The sequence below is a fragment of the Sesamum indicum genome, linkage group LG1, assembly GCF_000512975.1.
Source record: "Sesamum indicum cultivar Zhongzhi No. 13 linkage group LG1, S_indicum_v1.0, whole genome shotgun sequence".
Taxonomy (NCBI): domain Eukaryota; kingdom Viridiplantae; phylum Streptophyta; class Magnoliopsida; order Lamiales; family Pedaliaceae; genus Sesamum; species Sesamum indicum.
Genome location: NC_026145.1, coordinates 4,735,838 through 4,744,169, shown reverse-complemented (window position 1 = coordinate 4,744,169; position 8,332 = coordinate 4,735,838). Strand labels below are relative to the sequence as shown.

At 41.7% G+C, this 8,332-nt stretch overlaps 2 protein-coding genes across 2 annotated transcripts; both read right to left on the bottom strand.

The window, feature by feature from the left end:
* On the bottom strand, positions 1,927–2,916 carry LOC105157082. The gene is made up of 4 exons (XM_011073377.1): positions 2,443–2,916; positions 2,259–2,323; positions 2,098–2,174; positions 1,927–1,985 (listed from the first exon to the last, which is right to left on the bottom strand). Exons 1-4 carry the CDS (start codon positions 2,914–2,916, stop codon positions 1,927–1,929), a joined length of 675 nt encoding a protein of 224 aa, XP_011071679.1.
* Positions 5,424–7,844, bottom strand: LOC105156744 (subtilisin-like protease SBT1.2). The gene has a single exon (XM_011072965.2). It carries the CDS (start codon positions 7,781–7,783, stop codon positions 5,558–5,560), a length of 2,226 nt encoding a protein of 741 aa, XP_011071267.1. The 5' UTR covers positions 7,784–7,844; the 3' UTR covers positions 5,424–5,557.

The window sequence follows — 8,332 nt, the reverse complement described above, 5'->3', positions numbered from 1 at the left end:
CAGCACACCCATTCAGCCTGGAACACACTAGATTTTGCCTGCCAGCATGAGACGAACAAACTTGACTCTGGAATCCCTTGTTAGGCCTTGAAAAAGCTCCATCTCCTTGGGGTCTTTGACTAACCTATTTGCCACAATCAATTGTTCGTTCTCGTCGAAGCCTTCTAGCTCTCTAACTTGTTGCAAGTTCAGCGAACGATGTTTCGGATCTCCGAACTCATTTTCTAGGATACTGGTTAATTTTCCCAAGCGCGCGTCGGTTGATTCACAGAAATTAGTAACCATCTCAACCAATCTTGGAAAACCATCGTCCACATCGCTCGCTCTGCGTTTCCTCGACGAGGATCCTCCAGTTCGTTTCACTGCACTGGATGAATTCTGAGTGCGATCAACGTTGGGATTGAAAGAGAAATCCGGTTCATCCTCAAGGCCTACATCACATGGCTCCGCAATGCCATCGTCCTCACGCACATTACACTCTTGCGTCTCTGCAATCTCCTCGTTCCTAACATCGGTGGCCTCCTTAAATGGATCCGTGCTCCTTTATCCAATTGCACGGTCTCTCCCAAAAATTTCGCGCCAGGCCGAAAAAAATGACCATGCCCTTTGTCTCATCCCCTTGGCAGATGGATCCAACTGGAACAGAAATATTAAGGACGTTAACAACAATTGTAACGGACCGTAGCATCCTTCGCTATAGGAGGGAAAACGATCATTTTAGGTGCGTACCTTGACATAATCATCCCAGACTGCATCTTCTTCAACGGTTACAATGTTCCGGTTTTCGTCCCAACCAAACCCAGACCTTGTAAGCATAGTGGTGAGGATCGAGTATTATTTTTCCCATACGTGCAGTTTTGAGGTGATGTGTGGGTCCGCCTTGATATTGACTTGTGGGAAATGCTTCGCGATGTAAGACTCCAACTGGGCAACATACCCAGTCCTGAATCCATTATCGCATTTCCAACCTGTAACCACCAAATTCCTCAGTGCTGCAACGAGACATTCCTCCTCCAGGATAGTTCACATGCGGCAGCCCGCAGACCTTTCTTTGTTCGCACCACGACAGCGCGGCATGCTGCTACCCTCATCAGAACCAAGGTCGATATTATGGTTAAAGAAGAAGTGTCAAACCGTGCGTAAACCTGCACCGAATAATGCATCATTAGGTTCACGATATGAACACAGTGGGATATATGTCAAGGACGTCAATTCAACATAAAATGTGAAATACATTGTAAACATGAAACCCAAAAAACAACGAAAATTCGATAGGAAGGAGGCGGAACGAAAGGACAAGATTTAATGTGAACGAGTAGGCATCGAAGAAAAACAAACAAAAAAACTGTTTAAAACAACGCGGAAGTAGAAAGCCCGGTGGGACGATGTCGTCTCCACTGTCGCTACATGCAATGCCACTACGCTGCAGTGATTACAGCTCAAATGTCAAATAACAAGTTTAATGTTGGGCACTACGGAAAAACACTGTAACGATTGAAAGCATCGTCGTTAGTATTGTGTAAGAATAGATCATCAACGGCGGCTTGTCCAGTCGTCGTACATGGACATGGCCAGTGTATCCCTCCAACTGGTCCACATGGGGCTAGTCTCTATGTTCCAGACATTTTCATGGTCGTTCTCCAACTCATCAAATTCGGTGGTAGGTAAATCATGCTCGAGCGGGTCATCAGGCGTTTCTTGTCTTAGAAAATTATGTAGTAAGCAGCAGGCCAAGATAATCCTACTTTGGACTTTGATGGGGTAGAGTGACTGACACCTCAGAATGCCCCAGCGCATCTTAAGCAACCCAAACATACGCTCAATCACGTTACGCGCAGACGCGTGCTTAAGGTTGAAAAACTCGTGATAGTTCTGGGGTCCTCTCACACCAGTGTCCCACTCGCGTAGATGGTACCGAACACCTCTCTACGGAGTCAAGAAGCCTTTGGCATTTGCATATCCATTGTCACACAAGTAGTATTGACCTGCATAAGGCACAACAGGCGGTTAACTACTATTTCAGTGCAATTTAGAGTCCAAGAGTAATATGAATGATGTACAGAAGACATAGGAAAGTAGTTGAGGCTTGATACAGACCTGATGACACTCTGAGGCCACCGGGTCTGTGTACGGCATCACTTAGAACACGGCTATCCGCCGCACTTCCCTCCCAACTGGAAAGCACATAAATAAATTGCATGTTTGGGTTGCAAACACCAAAAACGTTCAGAGCAACATGACCCTTGCAGGTTCGGTACCTTCCCTTTTCATGTTCAGGTACACGAACGTCGATGAAAGTCCCATCCAAGGCCCCCAGATATACCTTGACAACGGAATTCAATCGTGAAGGGGGAATGGCATGTAACAGTCAGAAAAGGGGCGAGATAGAGAAATAAAAAATGATGTGTGCAACGGGGACGAAACAAAGAAGAACTCATGTACCTTGAACCATTTCCACCGGGGGTTGACACAGTCCTCGGTAATGGGAGTTGGCCTAGCCAAGAGGACATTGTACAACTTAATGACTGAATTCAGCACATGGTGAAAATGTTTGTGGATGGTGCGGCCGGAACGGATAAAATCATGCTTCACCACACTATTCTTTTTGTGATGGGACACAATGCTTAGGAAAATAGCTACCTGATCGGGTACGCTTAGGTGTTTGGTCGGGGTCAAACCACCTGAGGACTGAAGCATGTAGCACAAGCGACCGAAGGCGTTGCGGTCCATCCGAAGATTGCGAAGACATAATTCGTCTGAAACGGAAACCAGCCTATGAAGATGGCGAATCTGGTCCGGTATCCGAGTGCTCATCACGTATCTTATGGGCCCGCGTACACGTCGGTTAGGGTGTCGACGGGCAACGTATTTGGTAACATAAGAAAATATAGTCATAGCAACGGCAAGCTCGTCCATGATTTCTTGTACAATTATTAAATCCAACGTAACTCTTTCGAAAGACCTCATCCTAAATACCAAAAATTTAATGTTGAATATCGAAATTTTTTAGGAAACACAGTACACCATGAAATTGAGTGTGTACGAAAGTAGCCGATATAGCATAATGAAGGAAAAGAGATGGGGGAAAAGATTCTTGAAATCTGAATGCACAAAGAAAATATAGGTGACGACGTTAACAAATAGAACATGCAATGAAGTAAAAAGTGATAATGGTTGAAGGTATATGTGGTGTGAAAGAGAATTCCAGCAAATCAGGCGAGCGAGAAGGGGTAAGAGGTTAGGACATGGGAAAAAAGAGCGTTAACGGACCAAGAATATGAGAACGGAGTACATAGCACATCACAAGTTAGTAAATCTTGCAGGAACAAAGTTAAAGCGTAGGCGAAGGGTTTCAGACGAACTCACCGTCGGATCCCGTATTATTCCCGAGATAACCGAAGAAGACGACGGAGGATGCCAGACGGGGGACTTCCGAGCACGTAACGGAACTCCGACCCAGAATCTTGAAATCAGAAATGGAGAGAGAAAAATTCCATTAACGATTGCAGAAATATAAAATCACTAACCAAGTAAAATGAAATTATAACGGAAAACATGGAAGAAACAAACATGAAAAGGAGTAGAACTAGATACACATACACGGTGTGGGGAGTGTGCAACTGACTGGACTGGAAGAACTTACCTCGCCGGCAAGAAGAGAAGAGTGGTTGCAGAAGGTCTCCTGTAGAGTGAAGATTTGAAATGATGGGGACGCGTTGGTGGGAAATGAAAAATCAGAAGAATTGAAGTCAGTAGGTGGCCAGGGACAACGTCGTCATTTCCGGTAGAAAAGCAAGGATACAAACGTAAAATTGGCAGGTGAGGGAAGGTGGGATAAATGGATGGGATTCGAATCCTAGCCCCCAACGCCGGATTCAGAAGAGGGGTGTTGTCTAGTCCACTACCGGACTTTGCCCTTTCATCCCGGGCTACGCAAGTCGAAAGTAAATGGTGGGCATTCCCCGATTAACGCAGATTTCCCGTGTATTACAGGTTAGTAAACAAGGCCTTAAAGGATTAAAAGTCCAATTTACCCTATCTATTATCATTCTTACTGTTTAGAATACACTTCACCAAGTGGCATCGAAATACTAGAAGAGATATAACATTTTTTCAAGGTTGATTATACTATAGTTAAAAGTAAAATTATTGTAAATACTAATTAATCAAGATTGTGTAATAACTATTAACTTTTATTTTCACGAGGCCAATATGTTAATTATAACTAAAAATCATTTATTTTTTTCCACAGCTAAATATTAATTAATTGTAATTAAAATATAAGATTTTGTGTTGATTTTGTAAGACGATATATATAGTATTGATTTGTAATCAGCTTTATATTATAATTATTTGCAGTTCAGGAAATAATTTGTATTTTGTCTTATTTTTATGTTTCTAATATCAATCTCTCTTCCTGCTATCACTAGAAAAATTACAATATTTTTGTTTGTTTTTAACAAATTCGTTAAGATTAATGGATTTTTAATAGAAGGAAGAAAGTTGATGGAATTTCTAAATTTGGGGGACTAAATTTGATGAGGAGAAAACATGATAGATCAAATGTTGATAAGTGGCATACTTGAGGGACCAAAAGTGAAATTTACCCTATCTTTATCATTCTTACTTTTTAGAATACACTTCACCAAGTGCGGCATCGAAACACTAAGAGATATATAACATCTTCTCAAGGTTAGTTATACTATAGTTAAAAGTAAAATTATCATAAATATTAATTAATCAAGATTGTGTAATAACTATTAGCTGTTATTTTTCCAAAGAGGCCAAAATATTAATTATAGCTAAAAATTATTTATTTTTCTCACAACTAAAATATTAATTAATTTTATTTAAAATTTAAGAGTTTGTATTGATTTTATCATAGGACATATTGATTTGTAATCAACTTTAAATTATATATTTATAATACAGGAAATAATCTCTATTTTTTCTTATTTTTAGGTATTCTGATATCAATCTCTGTTCCTTCTATCACTAGAAAAATTACAACATTTAATCATGATTAATTGCTATGGTTAATAATAAATAGTCGTAAAAAATAATTAATGAACATGGCCACGCCATGATTTTTGGCAGTAGAGTTTTCGAGGGTGGCTAAAATATTTGTCATGGTTAAATTAATGAAAAATATTTTTACCATAACTCTTAGCCGTGGCAAATAATTTTTTATAGTGAAAAGTTAGTTTGTTGGTTTTATTTTACCATAATTAATAATAGCTATTTACCATGATTTTTATCCATATCCACCAATATTATGACCAATAGTAATTTTTATTCTAGTGTATGTTTTCGGTTTGCTCTGAACAGCCATGAATCCTCTAAGGCGTTAATGGTTGGCGATTGACTTGCCCCTTTGACATCCTTTCTTGCATACGATGAAAGCAACAGTGTACTCAAGCAAAAGAGAAGAAATGAACAATTTTTATTTTTTGTTACTCTTAACTTACACCAAGAATTGAGCTGTATAATTTACCTCATATAAAACAACTTTATATATACCATGTAAATACCAAGATTCCCTGAGAAAAGTATAATATCATTCAAATATAACGACAAGGGGACTTCGGACAGAGTGCCTGGCAGAAGTCCATGTAAGAAATCCTTGAGCAACTGTATTACTGCTTGCATTGGCCAATCTGTTGAATGTCACTTGGTAAGTTAGCCTCTGGTTCACCCCGGAAAACTGTAGAGTACTGGGCTCAACCCTCATGTCGACGCCGGGCAAACCTACGGTTTCGACAGTGTAAACCGAGTTAGCTTCGCCAACGTTGGTAACCGTCCTGTTATATGTCTCGGAAGTATTTCCGGTTCCAAGCAAAGCTGTAAACGAAGGATAGTTCAACTCTGCTTCAGATATGCTTGAAATTTCGGAGCACCTGACAGGACGGTTCGCGATTATCTCCACCTGTTGGTCTGTATAATTCAATCCACATAGATAAGGCACGTAGTCTTGTGGCTGGATGTCGTATACCAGTCCTGGATCCGTGGCCTTCAATATGTTGACATGACCAGAGCCCACGGCGAAGAGGATGGCGGGTCTTAGAGTTTCATCTTCGATGAAATTTCCAGCCAGGTTCACTTGGTCGGCGGTGGTCATGATGGCGGACTTAATTGCAGCCGGGGACCAATCAGGATGAGCGTTTTTCAGCAAGGCTGCTACACCGCTGAGGTGAGGACAAGACATCGAGGTTCCTGAAATGATGTTGAAATTGGATTTCGTGTTGGTGTTGTTTTCAACAGAGATGTGCCAGGCTGCCAGGATGTTATGGCCGGGACCAATAATGTCGGGCTTCAGGATTCCAAGGCTGGCCAAGTTCGGGCCCCTGCCAGAAAAATATGCAACTGTTGGGGCGCGATCGTCGCCAATTATAGTCCCTTTGAAAGAAATAGTGGCCGTTGGGGATGATGTTGAATTCAAATAAGCTTTGATTTTCAGTCCATCTGCGTAGCTGAGGTGTGTGGCTGGAAGAACGTGAGAATCGGAATACGTTGTGTAGCCTTGAGGCTGCTGGTTGATGAGAATCATGGCGGCGCCACCAGCATTCCCAACCGCTCTGCCCTTCGCAATTCTCCCTATTCCTCCACCTTGTTCACACAAGACGATTTTCCCCTGCACGTTGACGTTTCTCAATAATGCTGGCAAGCAAAATTGGGCATTAGGATCGCTAGAATTCAACCGAGGGTAAACCAGATGCAACGGAGTTGAGGAAAAATCTGCAGGCTGAAAGGTGGATTCGCCCTCTAATTCTTCATTGTTTCCGAGCACTGCAGTTGCCCTAATTTTCCTGTCAACTGAGCTGGCCCCCACAGTTAGAAGCCACGGAGCACCATTTTCAATAGAACCAAGAAATGGGCCACTATTTCCAGCTGAGGCACTCACAAAGATGCCCCTCTCCACTGCGCTAAAAGCCCCAACTGCAACGTTATCATCGTAAAAGTTTCTGGCAGGGCCACCGAGGGAGAGTGAAATTATATCCACACCATCGTCAATTGCAGCATCCATTGCAGCCAGAATATCACTCTCCGAGCAACCCGTATTACAAACCTTGTACATGGCTATATGAGCAAGAGGTGCAATTCCGGCTGCAGTTCCATTAGCATTGCCAAACACATTGGCACCTCTCACAAAATTTCCCGCAGCTGTGCTTGCAGTGTGCGTGCCATGGCCATTCTCATCCAACGGTGTTCCATTCCCTATTGTGAAGTATCTGGCTCCAATAAGCTTGTTGTTACACACAGTGGAGTTGAACTGGCACTGGCCCTTCCACTTGGCAGGTGGAGGTGGCATCCCTTCGTCGTTAAACGATGGGTGGTCAGGGTTTATGCCACTATCTAACACACCAATGATCACACCTCTTCCATAATTGGAATCCCTCCAAAATCCCATGTTTTGGTTCAATCCCAAGAAATTAGGAGAATGGGTTGTGTGGAGAGGCAGTGTTTTTTGGGGCCGAGCAGACACGAAACCGGGCTTCTTCTCCATCTCTTTCACTTGCTCCGGTGAAAGTCTGGCTGCAAAGCCTTTGAAAACATTGTGGTAGGAGTAGATGATGTGAGGCCCATCGGCCGATGAGCTGGACAACGTTGTGGGCAAAAATGACTGGTACCAGCCTTCCAAATCATCCGTATGAGCACTCACAGTTGGGCCCCGAGGCATCTCAACATGGACAATATATGATTCAAGTTTGCTCTCTTCTGCTCTTACAATAGTATGGAAATTGAGTACACACACTAATGTGAGAAAAAACATGTAATAACCCATGATTGAATGTTCAAGAATTGAAGATCAATGGTAAGAGGAAGAGGCTGTTGGGAAAGGTAGAGGTGTGGATGATCATATATATAGTATACATTCCACGCGGTAGCTAGTCTACCATCATGGTTGTGGGGTGTGTATTTGGAAAAATCAACTGGGGTTTTTTATAATTATTAGACTAAGGGGGTCAAGTTGACGAAGACTATTTAGCAAGTTTGCAATTAATTTATGGCTCTTGGTTAAGATAGCTAGAAAGCGAGGAACAGGTCAATCAAAAAATATTCTAAAACAATTTGGCGTAGAACATCCCTACCACATCAATGTATAACGATTAATGTCTTTTTCTTAGAAAAAAAGCATATAAAATTATAACTAAATTAACTTATTTAGAAATGGATCGAGATAGAATTGATATAAATAACAAAATGGGATAAAAGATATTTTGAGTGAATTTCTGGACATGAGAGAAAAATCAAGAATTGATTGTGTGAAAGGGAATGCAAAACAAGGAGAAAATAGTTTTTAATTAAACAACAATACATAAAATTACATATT

Excerpts from the sequence above, each read along its gene's own strand:
- LOC105156744 (XM_011072965.2), bottom strand. The coding sequence starts at position 7,783 with ATGGGTTATTACATGTTTTTTCTCACATTAGTGTGTGTACTCAATTTC.
- LOC105157082 (XM_011073377.1), bottom strand. The coding sequence starts at position 2,916 with ATGGACGAGCTTGCCGTTGCTATGACTATATTTTCTTATGTTACCAAA. Across the intron at positions 2,324-2,442 it reads CCCGGTGGAAATGGTTCAAG|GTATATCTGGGGGCCTTGGA; the intron begins GTACATGAGTTC and ends TCCGTTGTCAAG. Across the intron at positions 2,175-2,258 it reads CCTGAACATGAAAAGGGAAG|TTGGGAGGGAAGTGCGGCGG; the intron begins GTACCGAACCTG and ends TGTGCTTTCCAG.